Here is a 17,219-nt window from a genome sequence, read left to right as displayed (position 1 = left end):
GTCATGGGCTCAGCCTGGGTTGCTGCTCTGGAGCTGCAAGACCCATGGCTGCAGCTTTGTGCTCAACTCTGTGAGCTGCACTGGCTTGCAGGGGCTGCCTAGACTCTGTGGGCTATGTGTGGGAACCATGGGATCTTCCCAGGTGCAGCCCAGACCCTTTTTGCTCTGCAGTGTGTCATCCTTGTGTCTCACAAGAACTCTGCTTTTGTACCTGTTATCCCTGCTCCTGCTCTTGCAGGTATTGTACCTCTTCCCAGCTTCTCTATGTTGGCTGCTGCCAGCTCAGCTGTTGTTGCTTCTCTCTCTTACCTGTGGCCTCCAGGACTGTCTCTCCTTTCCAGCAGGGTTTACTCATCAGATACAACCCAGGGACTGGCTATATGACTTCATTGCAGCCTGACATCAGAAAAACAGCAAGGTTGCATTCCTTCCCATATGGGTCTAGGGTGTCAGGGACTCTCCCCCCGCTCCCCAGTCTTGCATCCATTAGCCATATCTCTTTCTATCTCTACCATCACTTATTCATGATCATCTAGATCAATCTGTTGAAAAGTGCATTTATTGAAACCTGATCCTGGCTTTGTCTGGATTACAAGGGCCTTTCTAGCCCAATCTCTGCTTTGTGGTTGCAACCACAAAGCCCATTGAGGCTGGGAAGAGAGCTGGTTTAGCACAGTGCTGCTTCCAAGCCTAAGACCGTATGGATCCATTACCAGGAAAAACACAAGGCTTGGATGCCTAGCTGAAAAACTTGAAGTACTCACAGATATTTTTGTTTTGGACTTACAGGGTACATGTACATTTTTGAGGCATCCCTGCCTCTTGCACAATGTCTGCAGCAGTGATCAGGGATCAAACCAAACTAGGCACTGCAGGAGCTTCTCATAGTATTGTGTTTGCAGGTAGATCTGGAGGCTGAAAGCCGTGTTCATTCACAAAGAAAACCCTACAAAAGCATCCTGTAATGGAAATAGCGGACAACTGTGTACGTGTTTTGTACACTGGAAGGTGTCTTCCAACAAAAAGTGCGTTTGCTCTATGAATAACTCCTGAAAAATTGATGCACCCATCCCAGTTGTAGCCCCTGCTGAGCGTGTTACTTGGGGGAGGTACACAGGTTTATGCACAAGGAGGAACGGGGTGTGTGAGTGCTGTTAGAGAGAGGCAGCGCCGCTAAATCTCCTCAAATGCTGTACAGCTGGGGCAGCTCATCGTTGCTTGTGCCTGGGAAGGAGTTTTCAGGAGAGAGAGACATCCTGGGGGAACATGAAAATTCAAGGGTAGCCCAGACTGCACAAATAAGAGAACAAGATTTGAAGACTTGTTTCTAAAGGGTGGTAGCTGCAGAGCAGTGGCTTGCTCATGTCAGTCTCTGAATGTGTCTCCTGCTGGGCTGGGAGGCTCTGGGGAGGCAAAGGCACCTGCAGGTTCTGTGTCTTGTTCTCTGGAGCTTACTTTACCTTCAGCAGCTGGATAGATGATGAGGGTGCACCCACTAGTGGATACACACTCTGCTTTAATGTGTGGGTGCTTTGCTTGTCTGCATCTATGCCCCTTCCCTGGGGCACAGTGCACATGATCTCTCTTATCCTTTCCCAGCTGACACAGCGTATAATTCATCTGCTGAGATGCAGATGCAGACATGTAAAAGCAAGAGATAACTTCTGGTATCAGTCATGCTAAAAAAAGGCACAGAAGGCCAAAGAAATCTGGGGCTTCAATTGATTTCTTGATGTCATGGATACCAGGAAATGTTATTTATTTCAAAGTCTAGGATCCCAAAGTGCCAGGTCTTATGTGAACAAATGAAAATGACATCTTAGCATTTACTGTCTGCAGTGGAAGACATCATGGTGTGAGAGTGAGCCAGTTCTGATGAAACACTGCTCTTGATATGAAGCAACTTTATTTTCTAAATTATAACCCCATGCTAGGGGATCAGTTTTCAAGATTGTGCTTTGCTATGCACTTTGTGGCAAGGACGGTTCATGGACAGATTGTTACAGAGGCCATAGGAATGAGGATGCTTCTCTCAGAGAGTTCATGTAACATCCGAATGGCCTACCCTTGATACAGGAACTTCAGTACATGACTACTTGATTCTTTCTTTATCTGCTGTTGTTGCACCCCCTTAAAAGCAAAACAACCCCACTGATAAACTTCTAGTTAAAAGAATAATTGGGAGGGGATGGGCTATTCCTGTTATATAAGGGGGCTCCAGTTAGCTGTATCTTCAGTATTCAGCCAGCTTTATTTGATGGAAAGTGGTTACACAAAATCATCACTGCTGTTTCTTAGCTGTCTTTTAAGGTGTTCTGTCCAAATCAGTGATTCCTTGCTGCTTCACTGTGTTAAACTGTTTTGTCTCTGGATCTGGGTGAGACCCTCTATATCCCAGTTTGAAAACTGAAGGATTTTTACTCTTGTGCTAGGAGAGCAGGGGTTCTTTTGTCATCTGCAGTGAATGTGGCAGCTGGTACCCCCTCCCAAAGCCAGCGGATCTCTGCTTTGCTGCCCTGCTTCTCCCATGGAAGTTCTGCCTTGCTGCCTGGCAGTCCTCAAGAAGCTTTCTGCTCAATTTAATCCTTTCAACTGATCAATGAAATGTACTGGGGGGAGAGGGGAGTGACGTGGGGGCAGTCTCTTTGGTGTCACCATCTGTTTCTGTATTTAGTCAAGGCTCCTTGGGGAATTTCATGTTTAGAAAAAGGGGCTGATGGAAGGAGATGCACTAAAACAAACTCAGCCTTTCAGCAAATGAGGGCTATGCTGTGCAGAAGTTACAATAATTATTTGCTCTGTGGTTCCTATTCTGGCTGTCTCAGCATGATGTTCCTTTTGGAAACAACATAAATGGGTGCAGTTATTCTACTGGGCAGAGGCAATTGCTGTTGTAAAAACAATTACAACATCAAAGTAAACTGAAGTAAGTAGTTCTGGGCAGCTGAAATGCCACAGAGCCTGGGAGTTTCATCGTGTTGTCTTCTACTCCTTAGCAGCACACAGAAGGATCTGCCATAAATCTGTCGGAAATGGTGTAATATGGTACAAAAGAACTCCTTTTGAGAGTACTACTACTTTTGCACATGGACTTCTGCTGGCAAAGGGTCTGGGTGACTCTGCACTTTTTGATAATTTCTAGGTGTTGAAGATACCAGAGGGATATCATTGTCCATCTCCCCTCTTTTCCTCTCTAAATGGTACCTAACAAGTAACAATGTTCATGCCTGTGGAGTGTCTCTTGTGTGTAAGATTATCAGCTGCCTCTATCTCCAAATTTATTTCCAAATTCAGAGTGTGGGAAGTGTCTGTAACCCAGACCTCCCTGGTCTGCAGGGACAGACGATGCAGGGTTCTGTGAGCATGGCACACTCGTAATGCATGTGTGTCTGCCATGGCATTGGGGTGCAGTGTGTCTAGGAGGGTGCATACCTGGCTCCTGATTAAACTGCACTTGATGGCAGGCTGTCATCTCTGTGCTCCTGCATTACTCGTATGTGAAGGCATTGAGATGCACTGATAGGAATGAGGGTATTAGAAAAGGTTTCCTTTCATCCCACTTTTTGGAACTCTAGACACAGCTTTGCTATTTGACATTTTGCTCTATACTGTGATGGTAGTAGGAGCCTTTGGTGAAAATAGCATAAAGATCATCTACTAATGCATGTTGCTGTCCATATGTTTAGGCAGGATAGTCAGAATGTGATTTAAGAAATGGATGATTTCTCAACAGCAATGTCTTGTCCAGATGCTTCAGGACACTTTGTCTCAAGCATCAAGAGTTTCAGAAAATGTAAGAGGATGTCATGAAGACCTCTTCATGAATCTGAAGAACCATGAAGTTCCTCAAAATCTGTATTCAGTGCATTGCTTACCAGGTCTCTGGGATCTTGAATCTGTAACATAAGAAAAACTATTGCTCGCTGGCCATGAGGGGGCTCTTTGCACACTGTCCTTGGGGTTAGTGATCAGATGCACTACTGTTTTTCGTTCACTTGGTGAGGTGAGGTTAATCTGCCTGCTGTGGAAACTCTAGAACAGAACACAGTAGCAAAGCTGGAATTACGTAGGCCTTTTTTAGTGTCATTAAAACCAATTCCTTTACTAGGAGGACTGGAGGTTGGCCAATACACATCTTGTATAATAGGGAAAACCCAGGGTACTAAAGTCACTTTACAAAGTGATTAAAGTAGTTTAAAAAGCCTAAACTAATATAAAATAAATCATTAAAAATAGAATTAGTGTTCCACATGTTGTATAATATAATACAGAAATACTGTGGCATCTCTTCAAACATAATAAGCCTATAAGCAAAGAGCTAATGGTGCTGACAGGTTAAAAAGGATAGGAAGGGCTTTTATAATCAATAACTTAGGGGTAGGAAACAAATTAGGAAGAAAGTAGGTCTATGAATCGATGAAAAGCAGGATGGCCTTAACATTACTCAACAGTTCAGCACTTTGGCTTTTTCTCAATATTTATCCAAGTAGAGTTTATGCGATTTCTATGGGAAGACATGGAACAGATTAGTCTGCAATAACTGAAATTCAGTGTGACGTTATGCTAATTCTGCGTAACTTCAGGTCTCGCTTTCCCTGATTTGCCTTTGTGCTTCTGCTCTTTCCATTGTACCAGGTCCCACCATCAGGCAGAGCAGAAGAGGCTAATCCAGCAAACTTATTTCCCCTGCACTTTTTTGGTAGGCAGACTGTCAGATCAGATCTGCTTACCCTGCAGATCCCTGCATGTGTATTGCCAGAAATCTACCTTTGTGCCCAGGGTTGTCTTGAAAGGCACTGAGCAATTTAAGATGTTTTAATGTGTGTGAAAGTATGTATATATCAAGACCATTGTATATACATCAGTGAGTGTATATATATATATATATATATATATGAGAGAAACTGTCAAGTCATGTCATTTACCAAAGGAAATTCTTGCAAGAGAGGCAAACAAAGCTTTGTGAACTCTACTTAGCTGTTGCTGATGCTTTCTGGAAGCATCTTGACTTACAGTGATGTGTGGGTGTAGAAAATTGTAAACATGCTTTATTTACATTTCCTATTATTATTATAGAATGACTTTTAATGACCAGCTATCCTAAGCTTGAAAATATTTAGACAGTCGAACCCACTATTCTGTGTGCTTGTATCTTTCCATGACTCTTTCCATAAAATTGATGTTTCCTTATGCTGATTTCCACATGAAGCTGATTAAAATTGCTTTTTCTTCCTCTCATGTTATGTTAAAAAAAATCAAACCCAGTTTCTATGAAAATGTAAGTAGGACTTGCTTAAAAATTTTAAGCAACTGTAGCTTTGAAGTAATCTCTGAATACCACAGCTTCCCCCAGCTTTCCTTGGGTGTTTGCATCCTGCGTACCGATCTTGCAGGCTCCAGTTCTTTCTAATGGGAGGTCTTCTGGCTTTTGCAGGGTGCCAGGGTATGGCTGCGGGAGCAGGACCAGCTGCAGCCATGCACTGTTGGCTCATGTGCCGATGGAAATGTGCTCTTCACCTCAGATTATGGCACGGTAAGTGAAGGTTGCATGAGGCTGTAGCCTACGTGAAGTTTCAAGATGTTCTTGTTCTTGCATGACCTTCATGTTAAAATGAAATATATCAATTGAAATACTGCAATCCTGAAAAGTGACCCAGTTCTGTTACAAACCATGCCAAAGGCCTAACAAAGGTTAAAAAGAGAAAATTGTTCTTTCTTCTGTTCATTTGTCTACTTGCATCTCTCTGCTTGATTTTTATTGTGCCATCTCTGAAGGAGTTGCATTAGCAGCCTAGCAAAACCATTACATTGGCAAAATGCTCCTAGGAAGGAGGCAGCTCCACCAGGTAAGTTCTGCTGGGATGTGCTTCTTGCAAGCCATGCTGCTGTAAGGGCTGTTGTGCTCACCACCATCTGCTTCAGCAGCTTTTGCCATCAGCCCTTTGGGCCTGGGCACATGGAAGTGAGCTCCCTGTGTCAGTCAGCAGTGTTAAGTGCAGCAGCTACGCACAGCACACAGTTCAACAAGGCAGCTAAGCTCCTGAGAGCAGAGCTCTCTGTCAGAGAGAGGAACAAGCTTCTTTCCTGCCTGATTTCCAGCCCTGTGCGCCTTGTGGTTCCCTGGCATGCTTTCTGCAGTGCTTGTGAAGTAACGTTGGTAGGAAGGGACCTCTGGGAATCATCCATGTCCTCAGTGAGTCAGCTCAGCTCACTAATCCTGGGAACACTATTCACTGCCTTCATTGAGGTTCTTAGTGAGTCAAACTGGGCAGGGAGGATTGGGAAATCCGCAGGACTGTGCCCTCCAGCAGTGAGCAATTAGATCTGATCAGCTGTGTTGGTGAATGGTGCTCTGCAGGCAGCTGCTTTGTTACAGAAAACTGGACAGGTTTTTTTCAGCCTCTTACCTGCAAACAAATGAGGGCAGAGGGGGAAAAGAATTTAGAACTCCAGTTTGTGGAGAGTCAGTGGTAAAACTCATATTTTTCAGTCTTGCTTTGAAAGGACTAGATTTCAAATCATCATTCCTTTTTAAAGAGTCTGTTTTGTTTCTCAGTCAGAAACTCATCTAGTAGACATACAGGTTTTCCATTTAGTTACTCTAGTCTCAAATCCTTTCTCAAGGAGTTGCCTTGTTTTGGGAGTCACTAACTCATTGTAAGAGATCACAGGGGTGTTCATCACAAGTAACCCAGCAGCCTGTGGAGGCTCAACAAATGGTGAGTACTTCTGTAACTCTTCTAGACTTGCTCCTGCCTCTTCTGATATGCTGCTATGGCCTTAGAAAATCCTCCAAACCCACCTGGCACCTCTGAAAGGACACCAGAAATCCAACCCATAGAGCCGGCTGAGTGTGTGCTCCCATCACCAGCCTGTGTCCATGCTAGAAAGTGTGCACAGGATAATGCTGGCTGGAGTCACAGGTCTAAAAAAAAAAAAAAGGTGGATTTGGTTTTAATGGGTTTTTTTCCTTTTTTTTTTTTTTTTTTGTCAATGCATTTTTCCCATGCAGTTCCCTCACCTGCCACCTTCATTGCTTCATAAACGCAGGAGGGACTGGCTGTCCTACCCCAGGTGGAAACTCAGATGAAAACATCTTCACTTTACTTTGGGTTGGATGGGCTAGTTGATCCCTGTTCAGGGATCCTAAATGTAGTGTTCTCATGTTTGCTGTGGCCAGCATTCCTGAAGCTGTTGCAGCTCTGAGGTAAGAAATTCAGTCATGCTTCAGAGCTTTTGTTATTTGTTTTCACTTCCTTAAAAACACCTCAAGCAACAAATCTATCAGAAATGTCACTTCCTGGGAGGAAAGGAGGAGCCAGCTCTTAGGAAAACAATTGGAAACCACGGTCCAGATAGACCAGGCAAATACTTTGTGTATGGTTAAACATAATTTAGATGCCAGGTAGGTGCTTTGCTCAAGTGCCCAGGGTTGCACTAAAGGGTGGATTTGAGACTGAGAAGGAATCATTTCTCCCTTTCTCAGCCTGGTGAGCAGGGTTGGCAATTCTCCTCTTGGCTTGCTTTCTGGCCAGGTTTTGCTTTATTCCTGACCATTGCAAGGGCTCAGAGAGAGTCCTGGTCATTTTGTTGCCTGTGGGCTAAATCTGAGACAAAATTAGTTTATCACTTGGGAGAAAGTAGAAGTCTCTGCCGGTGTTGTGAAGTGCCTGTGTGGTATTTGTTGGCTTATTTGTAGTTAGAGTGAAAGCTGAAAGATCTGCTTATTAACACCTATAACTTTCTGTTTAAATGTTAACTGGTTGGAAAAGGGATATTCCAAAGGCAGCTTTGCTGAGAGAACAGTTTGTGTTCTCACTTGCTTCAGGCAAAATCAGCCATCATATTCAGCTCAGCAGTAAGCTGCTGAACTCAGCTTGGCTTACCAGTCATGCTTCCATGTTGCCTGAAACAGGATAATGGGGAGGATGTTCCTCCAAACTGATCTCCTGGCAGATTGTTGGAGGGAACCAAAAGTGAGCAGTGGAGTAAAAGGAGCCTCTTCTTTACTGGGGTGACTGGAGGTGGATCAGCGTAGCACCTCGCAAGCTCTAAGGGCACAGCGTCATCATGTCTGGGTCATGTTTGTCTCTCAAACCTCAGAGTTCCTCTGGAAAAACCCCTTTGACACAATCTTGGGAACAAAAAACTACCACGTCTGTCTCCAGGATCCTGGATGATCACTGCGGTCTGTTGGTGATAGAGACTGGAAACTTGTCTCTACCCTGGAGGACACAGGACGGATTAAAAATCAACTCTCACCCAGCACCAGTGAAGGCCTGAAATTTCTCCTTCATGCCAAAGGTGCCTTCCAGAGACACAGAAACCTCATCTCCCAAATCTCAGCAGGGCTGGAGGCTCTAGGTGAGCTCTAGGGGTTCAGTGATGCACAAGGGTATCAGGTGAACTCCAGTCTCAGGGACACACAGGTGACATGGTGGCCTCAGCCAGGGTGTCAGTGTGATGCCTCGAGGGCATCAGACCACTCCTCCAGGAAGTGTTTCACTTATGCAATGTTTCTGTCCAGAGGATACCGGAGCCAATGCTTCTAATCCATCTCTGCTGCAGTCCTCCCAGAGCACCTGCTTAAATCTTTGAGGATCTTGTACCAGATTTTTTTTTTTTTTGAGAGGAATGGCTGAATAGTCCCAGCCAGAGGCAGCTCAAGGCAAGTTTAGCAGGTGATGATCTAATCTCTAATCATTTACTTGTGTATTTAGGGCCTCTGGTGTTCTTTAGGGTCCCGGTTTCTCCAGTATCATCATCAAGAGCAAGTAGACAAGCTCTGGCTCATCACACAGTTATTTTTTTATTCTCAAAAGCCTCTTGGCACAGGTGCTGCTGACTGCCTGGTATCTTTTGGGACACTTGTCCGCTCAGCTTTTTCTCTGGATGTTTTCTTAATATTTCTCTTCTGGTCCAAATGGCCACAAGTGCTGACAATGCAGGGGTGAATGAGTAAGTGCCAGACAGATGTAAGCAGAGATCACATCATACTGCTCTGGACTTGTCCCCTTCCAAAATTTGTCTAGGTCAGCAGAGAAGAGAGAGCCAGGGTGGTTTGCTGCCTCATGGTTTGAAAGTGCTGTAGTGGTTCTGCTCCTGACAGAGTCCAGTTCACGTTGTGCATCTGCAGCTTGTACTCTTCACTGAATTTAGTTGTCCCATTCTCCCTTCCTGCTCCATCAGTTCTCTTGTGACAGAGGCCTCTACTCTGAAGAAGAAATAAAAATAAAAATTGCTGTGTTTCTCCTGGGCCATGCTTGCAGAGCAGGGCTCCTGCTGCTGGCAGTCGTACCTCTCTGATACCCAGGCACAAAAGTGGTGCGGAGAAGCTTAGAGATGCCTGGTGAAAGCCTGTGTGCTGGAGTGGGCTTTGTCCTGTGATGTTCATGAGCATGAACTATGTATTTTTGAAAACCTCCTGGCTGACAAAAAAAATTGGACTGTGGGTGGTTTCCGAAAGGAAGAGACCAAGTCGTTGTCACATTAGGTGTGACTGGGCAGACCTGGGGCAAACACATCCAGGGAGATGAGCCTGCTTCTGCTTCCCAGCTCCCTCCAGGAGCAGAGCTGCTGTTGTAACTGTGCAGGCTTCACAGGTAGCACGGGGTTCTTGTAGGGGGATCCTGCGCTAGGTCATTCCTTCCTCACACTGGCAAGGGCGCAGGCTCAGAGCTGAGAAGGGGCACTTGTTGGGCACCTGCAATGCACCGCAGCAGTGAGCACCCTGCAAGGGGCTGGCAAGGCTGAAGCGGGCAGGGTGACCTCATTCTGTCCTCAGCCTGCAGCTGGTGGATGGCCTCTCCCTGGCAGTCACAGCAGCCCAAGGACTCCAAGAGAGCAGGCAGGAGAAACGAGTTAGATCAATGCTATAGATCATGGTTCATTCTCTGTGGAGTCTGTCAGTTGCTTGCTGGCACCTAGGAGTACTGACAAACAGAGATGGAAATGCCATAGACACCAGAGCCCCAGAAGGGAAGGAAAAGCCCAAGTTTCTTTGGAAGGGTTACTGCAGGCCGGTTTGCTTCTCCAGGCTTCCTGTATGAAGTCTCCCATCTGTTTATATTGGGTCTTACCATCTAGTGCAGCTTGGGATGCTGGGTGGGAGATGGCACATGGTTGAATCCAAGAGTGGGAAGCAACTGAAATAACTTGTGAAATGCCAGCATCGTGCTTGAGGAGGAGGAAAGGAGGGCTGGGATCTGGTTATGGTGGAGGAGAACAGTCACATAATCTCAGCTGTGTTGAATGGGGGTGAGGAAGATGACCCAATAGCGGAATAGTGGGTTACTGAGGAGGAGGAGGAGGAAGCTCTAGCAGGACGAAGGATGCAGCAATTGAAGCAAGAAGAGTGCAGCCTCATACAAGTAGAAGCTCTTCCCAGAGCAGTAATAGAAGTTAATAGCTGTCACTGCACAAACATTTAGAAAGTTGTATCATATGCATACATGCCAGTGTGCACATAGGATGTCACTTCTTTACTTGGCTTTTCATCTGCTTTGCTTTCCTCTAGTCTTGACATGACAATGTCTCCCAGACACTCTCTGGCTGCTTCTATGGAGAGTGCAGGGCCAAAACCTGGAATGTGAATAAGCTTTGCCTCGATCTCCCACAGAGACATGATGCCACCTGTGTTTTTGTGCAGGATTGTTCCTGGTCTCTTGGGAGCAGCTGCCATCATTATTCAGAGTTACAAGTGTAGTGTGTAATACCTGTGCAGCCCAGAGCAGCTGGAAGCTGGTGCCCTGCTCCTGCTAAGGGGATTTTATTAAAAAACAAGTAACCTTGCACTGATCTGTCCCTGTCAGTAGTGAAGATGAGAGATTGACTCTGTAGCAAAAGAAGAGAGTGTTCTGTATGGTTTCTGGCCAGAGAGCTCAAACTGGTAGGAACAGGAAAGGAAGAATGACTATAAAAATAGGGAGCAGATTTGTGCATTATTCATTTCCTTTTCCAGTGCTGAAGTATAAAGCTGTGAAAAGGAGCATATTTCCATTAGGGAATAAGACCGTGTGCCCACATGTCATGAGCTTATTTGTCCTTTCCCCCATTCTTCCAGGTATTCCAGTATCCCAAGGCCTCCCTTACCAGGGAAAAGGTCTTGCCAATGCACCAGACCAGCGTTGATGGGGTAGAAGACATGTCCATGCTGGGAGATCTGCATGAAGCTGCCATCCTGCTTAACCTGCACCAGCGCTATCAACAGGGTAACATCTATGTAAGTGCTCAAGCGGGGCCACATCCCTTCTGGCTAATGATATTTGTTTAGTTCTGATGCCACTTAGCATGTGAGATACTGATTTTAGTGTTGTTTCCTGAGCATTGTTTCATGTGAATAGAAAATGAGATGTTTTGTTTTCCCTGCCTTGCCAGCTCCATCAGCCCTGTGAGATCCTTCCTCTATCAGGAGGGTATCTTTGAATGTATAGAACTTCTAAAACATGAATGTTCACCTCTAGGCTTTGTCGCAATTGTGCAGCTTCATGAACGCCCATGTATTACAAGCTGGCATTCATGTTCCCCAGATTCCCCATTATTGTTGTTCAGAGGTTTATATGGCCAAGTAGGCTGGAAAGTGCAGTGTACACAGGTTGTTGCTGAGTATCTCTTCTGATCCGGGCAGATGAAGCTATTGCCTCTTTCTAAAACTAGGAAACCAAGCTTGTTGCCTAATTCTTCAGCTTTTACGTGCAGTTGTGCCTTTTTTGAGTTACCCTGCTGTCCTTGCACAGGCGAGGCCTCAAAGCACTTCCTGATTTCCCTCAGGCCCTCAGGAAGGAGGCAAGCATCAGGAAAATGACTTGTGAGGGAAACCGCACCTGGGACAAGGCATACCTGGAGTGCTGGGGTGGCAGCGTGCTCTGCTGAGACATGGAGAGGACAGGAGGATATATTGCAAAGACTGCCTTACTTTGCTTTACTCTCACCTTGCTTGTCCATTCTATGTGCACCCAGAGTTTTTCAGATTTTGACAGGAAAAATGTGAATCTCTGCGTTGCATAGCAACTATTACCAAGGAAACCAAACCATATGCACCTGTACTCCAGGAAATGATCAATAAAATGACCCCATTTCTGAACAATCTCCTGCACAGGGATGTGGAGGAGATTGCAAATTCTCTCTTTTGTTACTGGAGATCCTCCTTGCCTGTTGTCTGTCAACACAGCCTTGTGACCCTGTAGCAGTACTCATGTGCACACACTCTTTTGATGGCCCTTGTCCTTGCTGCTCTTCCTGACCTGTGTTTGACATTCACTATGTGTTTGTGCAGCTTTTTGCCCATGTGGGTATATTCCTCCCACTTCCTCTTCCTCACACTTTGAAACGCGAGGCAGGGTGCTCTCCCTTTTCAGTCTGTGCCTTGCACCAGAGATGCTAGACCGCCAGCACTGTAACAGTGTCACAGCAGCTGTATCTCCTTAAGCCTTTCCTCTAGCTGGTAGAATCATAGAACAGTTCGGGTTTGAACAGACCTTCAGAAGTTGTCTAGTCCAAGCCCCCTGCAATGAGCAGGGACATCTTCAACTAGATCCTCATTCCTTCCTCTATTCAGTGTTAGTTCTGTGCCTTCTCCATCTGTGTGATGTAATTTTTGGCCTATGCATAGTGCACAAATGCCAGCTGTGCACCTCAGATCTGATTTTTTTTTTTGAGATTTATGAAGGAGCCTGACTTCTGTAACGTGCTCAGAGCTGGGAAGAACCCCTCAGTGAAGGACTGTAAGACCCTCTGTGAGTGGGACTGTATCTGGGTATATGTGTGCAGTGTCTGACCTGAAGAACACCAAGCCGTAGAAGTGCTGTTTTGCATTTCTGCAGTGCAGTTGCAGTTACCTTATCACAAACAATTAGTTTTTGCCATAGGCCAGCTGCATATAGTTTTCAGTTAAGCAGAAATTGAGAATGTCAGCTATCACCTAATGACTTGCAGTGATCTGTTAACACCATGAATGTTACAGAGCTTGTTTTCATTTAATATCATCCTCAACAGTCTCCACAGATAGAGCACAGGCTAAGGTTGCAGATGAAGCTGTACTGAGAGGAGTTATGCTTTTCAGTCAGGGACAAAAATATTTGGAAGGAAATCAGAGAGACCAGAATCAGGTGAGAAGTACAATTATTTTTCTGGAAAATACATTCAAGGACTGGGTAACATGAAATACTGATAATTAGTATTAAAAATACTAATAATATCATAAAAATGATTCAGGATGGAAAACTGAGAATGTGAAGTGGACAGCTGCTGTGAAAAAGGGCAGTGCAGTTCTGAGCTGTTCTGATGCCTGGAGGCACCCTACCATGACCTCCTAAAGGGGTCCTATTTGGTTAGGGAGTGTAGGTAGCAGTATATCTAGACCATTGTGGTACCTATAATTAATTTGCTGCAGGAATACTGACAATCTCAGCAGTACCTTTTGTTTTCCAAAGAAATCCTATTCAATCTTTATCAAACTCTTTAAGCAAATTATGTGAGAACAGCAACAGCCTGCAGCTTTTAGGAGTGCATCTTCCCTTCTCTCTTAATTGCTGCAGTTCCTGTATCCGTTAATAAAAGTAGACCCAACATAATGTGAGTGATGTATAAATGAGCCAGGGGCTGTATTGCCACATTTTGTGCTGTCCCTAGCATTGCCAGGCTGAACCACCCAAGTAGGATCTATTGTCTTGATTGTGTTGAGAAGTAGACATGCCACGCGTGGCTTGTCCTGCTCTAAAGAGTTCTCTGGGGATGATCACTCCTTGCTAATGGAGTGGCTGGTAGATACAATGTTGATTCACAAGTGCTACCACTGTTAAAATTTGTGGATAGAAATTGTCTGTAAGGGACTGTAGGTGATGAAAAGACTGCAACTGGGAGATGGGAAAGTTTCCTAGAAACACCTTTGAAAGAGATGGCTGTAGTGGAAGAACTGAGAGGGACTGAGGTGGGGGGGGGCTCCATTTGTTGAGAGAGCTGGAACTAGAGTGGGAAACTGAAAATGAAACATCTGAGAGGAAAAAAAATGCAGTGATGATCTGAGGGAAGTGTTAGGATGGAAATCTCTGTCTTGTAGTCTCTGGACAATGTCTGTTGCTCAGCTGCTTCTACGGTGCTTTTTCCTGATCTGTGTTTTCCCTATCAGTGCTTTCCTATTTTCTCACACCTATCTTGCCAAAGATCATTTGCTTGCTTATTGCTTTCATCACAAATGAATTATATTTCTTCCCACAAAACTCCATGTCAGAGAGTCCTCAGGACTTGTTGCATGCTAGCCTGTTCATACTGATAATGCAATTAGGCCTGTGTGGATTTTTTCTCTCTGATGACCTCTGACTGCTGCTTTCATAAACAAATCCTAAATATTTTGGCGACTACAGAATTTCTCAGTCTGGCTTCAGAGCCTGGCATTGCGGTATGGCCTCAGATTCCATTTGGCAGGGAGAAAGCACGTGTCTTTCTTGTCACCAAGTGTTTTATTTACAGCTTCTCCAATGGATGCGTACAAATCCTTGTATATATATGTGGTGACTCGTAGTTCATGGTTTGGAAATGATACTAGATGGTATCCCTGACCACAAAGCTTGGCACCTGCTGCAGCCATCTAAGTGTTTCCTCTGTCATCCCTGCTGAGAATGAGTATTCCTGGAGTAGAGCAGTCCACGCTGTCCCTGTGAAGGAGGCCACCGCAGCAGCAGCAGGATTTAAGCTGGATGTTGACCATATTACAAAGTCATTGTTAGGAAAGTGGTGCCACCATTGCTCTGAAGTACAGCTCTGAGAATAACTGGATTTGAGCTGGTTGGCTGAGCCAAAAAGGTCATGCGCAAACCCCGAAATTAATTTGCTTCTTACTTCATAAAAGAATACATTAGAAATGCAGTATTAGGCTTTCTATATTTAATTTTAAACATTACTATCTCTTTTCTTGAACTATGAGATTTTCAAAATAAATATTTTCAAAATAAATTGCTTAGAAAATGTAGAAATGTTTTGACTTGAAATCCTGAGTTTCATCTTCAGCTGTCAATTTTGATTTGGCTTACCGAACGATTTAACCTGCTCCAAACAACATTTTTCAGCAGAATTAAAGCAATATGCTTTAGTGGCTCTTTGCACACACGTGTGCATGAGTGTGTATTTCTGTGCCCCACCTCTTTGTTCAGAAGGTACTTGAACATTGCCAAGCCCCCTCTACTTAACACTGTGGATAGTGGCATTGAAGGTATCTCCTGACACTCCTTCAGTCCTGGTTCTGCTTTTCAGATTCAAGCACAATTCAAGGTAGCTGGGCATGAGGACAGCTTCCTGTTTTTAAATTGTGTAAGCTTAATTCAGCAAAGACAATAGAATCACAGAATAGTTAGGGTTGGAAAGGACCTTAAGACTATCTAGTTCCAACCCCCCTGCCATGGGCAGGGACACCTCACACTAAACCATCTCACCCAAGGCTTCATCCAACCTGGTCTTGAGCACTGCCAGGGATGGAACATTCACAGCTTCCCTAGGCAGCCCATTCCAGTGCCTCACCACCCTAACAGTAAAGAACTTCTTCCTTATATCCAATCTAAACTTGCCCTGTTTAAGTTTTAACCCATTACCCCTTGTTCTATCACTACAGTCCCTAATGAAGAGTCCCTCCCCAGCATCCCTATAGGTCTCCTTCAGATACTGGAAGGCTGCTATCAGGTCTCCACGCAGCCTTCTCTCCTCCAGGCTGAACAGCCCCAACTTTCTTAGCCCATCTTCATACGGGAGGTGCTCCAGTCCCCTGATCATTCTCGTGGCCCTAAGAACTCGTAGACTAAGAACATTTTATTGCAGGGCAGAAAAATTCAAACTGCCCCATCATGACCCAGTTGTGCAGCCCCTGCCCCGGGATTTGACATTCTTTGCCATTGTTTGAGCTCTCTGCTTAAGCCTAAATTCCTTATTTAGGCTTTCTTCCTTCATCATGAGTTATTTCAAGGTCTGGGTTTGTTGTGATTTTTTTTTGTTTTTTTGTTTTTTTCTTTTTTCCAGGAGCTTTATTTCCTTGCTTTGTTTTGTTTTCTCCCCCTAGACAAACATTGGTTCCATTTTGGCTTCAGTAAATCCCTACAAACCTATCCCTGGTCTGTACAGTGTGGATGCCATAGACTTGTACAGACAGCACCGCCTGGGTGAGCTGCCTCCCCATATCTTCGCCACTGCTAACGAGTGCTACTGCTGCTTGTGGAAGCGTCATGACAGCCAGTGTGTTCTGATAAGGTTAGAAATGGGACAACCTGATACTCCCAGACTGCATTACATGCCTTGCTCCTGCTGCTCCATTTGCAATGACATCTGCCTGAATATCCATACCATCTTGCCTACCCTTTGCCTGATCCCTGCTTGCCACAGTGGCGACGCCACGTGTTTATTCCTGGAGATCACTTTTCTGCCGTGGGTGGGATGGTCATTAGCTCTGCCTGTCCTGGATTTGTGAATGAAATGTATGGTTTTTTCTTAACAGTGGAGAAAGTGGAGCTGGAAAGACTGAGAGCACCAAGTTGCTGCTGAAATTTCTATCAGCTATGAGCCAGACCTCCCTCGGGGCCCCTGCATCTGAGAAGAGCACTCATGTGGAAGAAGCCATCCTGGAAAGCAGGTACAGTCACTCTCACTGACGCGTGGGGCCCATTCTTGTGGATGCTGTCATGCTGGGGCAGCCTGTCTTTGGTAGGGCTCTGCCTTCTAGGTAGCTGTGCCGTGGATGGAGGCAAACCTGGAAGGTGAGGATCATGCAGCTGAACGGTGTAATATCAGGGAAATGCAGCAGTTATGGTCTTACCAGGATGCTTCACACTGACTTCTCTTCGAGCTGCCCGTGGACGAATTAGGCTTCTTTCCAACAGCAGTGGGGGGTGCCTGTGGCAGCCAGAATCCCTCTAGCCAAGGCTGGGATTTCTCCTCCTGTCAGTACATGCGGCTGCACCCTAGAGCTCACCCACACATCACTCCCCTGTCCCTCTTTCCAGCTCTACATCTGTTGTGTCAGTATCTGGAGGGGACATGGGTAATATCCCTCCCTGGTTGTCTCAGGTCATCCCTGTCTCCTACAGTTCTCAGTTGTGTCTGTGCTCACAGTGAGTCTCCATCACACTCTGATTCCTGGTCTCCTCCTTTAGCCTCACTCTCCCCCTGGACTGTTTGTTTCAGACCCCCTGTATGTCTTGCCTCATGTGTCCTGTGCGCTGTGTTGCGGCTCTCTTGCTGTC

At 45.3% G+C, this 17,219-nt stretch overlaps 1 protein-coding gene across 2 annotated transcripts in view; it reads left to right on the top strand.

Annotated features, from left to right (window-relative positions):
* LOC134167567 (unconventional myosin-X-like) overlaps nucleotides 1–17,219 on the top strand; it is a 96,315-nt gene that overhangs the window by 8,588 nt on the left and 70,508 nt on the right. Inside the window, exons 2-5 of one of the 2 annotated variants that reach the window (XM_062626347.1) lie at nucleotides 5,435–5,533; nucleotides 11,063–11,221; nucleotides 16,043–16,230; nucleotides 16,475–16,609. In XM_062626347.1, the coding sequence (XP_062482331.1) occupies nucleotides 5,435–5,533; nucleotides 11,063–11,221; nucleotides 16,043–16,230; nucleotides 16,475–16,609 (581 nt within the window). Of the gene's footprint in view, nucleotides 1–5,434; nucleotides 5,534–11,062; nucleotides 11,222–16,042; nucleotides 16,231–16,474; nucleotides 16,610–17,219 lie in introns of those variants that run through there. The other variant, XM_062626348.1, reaches the window with a different exon arrangement.

Source organism: Pezoporus occidentalis, unplaced genomic scaffold (genome assembly GCF_034315485.1).
Source record: "Pezoporus occidentalis ecotype Australia unplaced genomic scaffold, CSIRO_AGI_Poc_V1 ctg291, whole genome shotgun sequence".
Lineage (NCBI taxonomy): Eukaryota > Metazoa > Chordata > Aves > Psittaciformes > Psittacidae > Pezoporus > Pezoporus occidentalis.
Note: the sequence above shows the minus strand (reverse complement) of the source record. Positions and strands in the feature narration are given on the sequence as shown.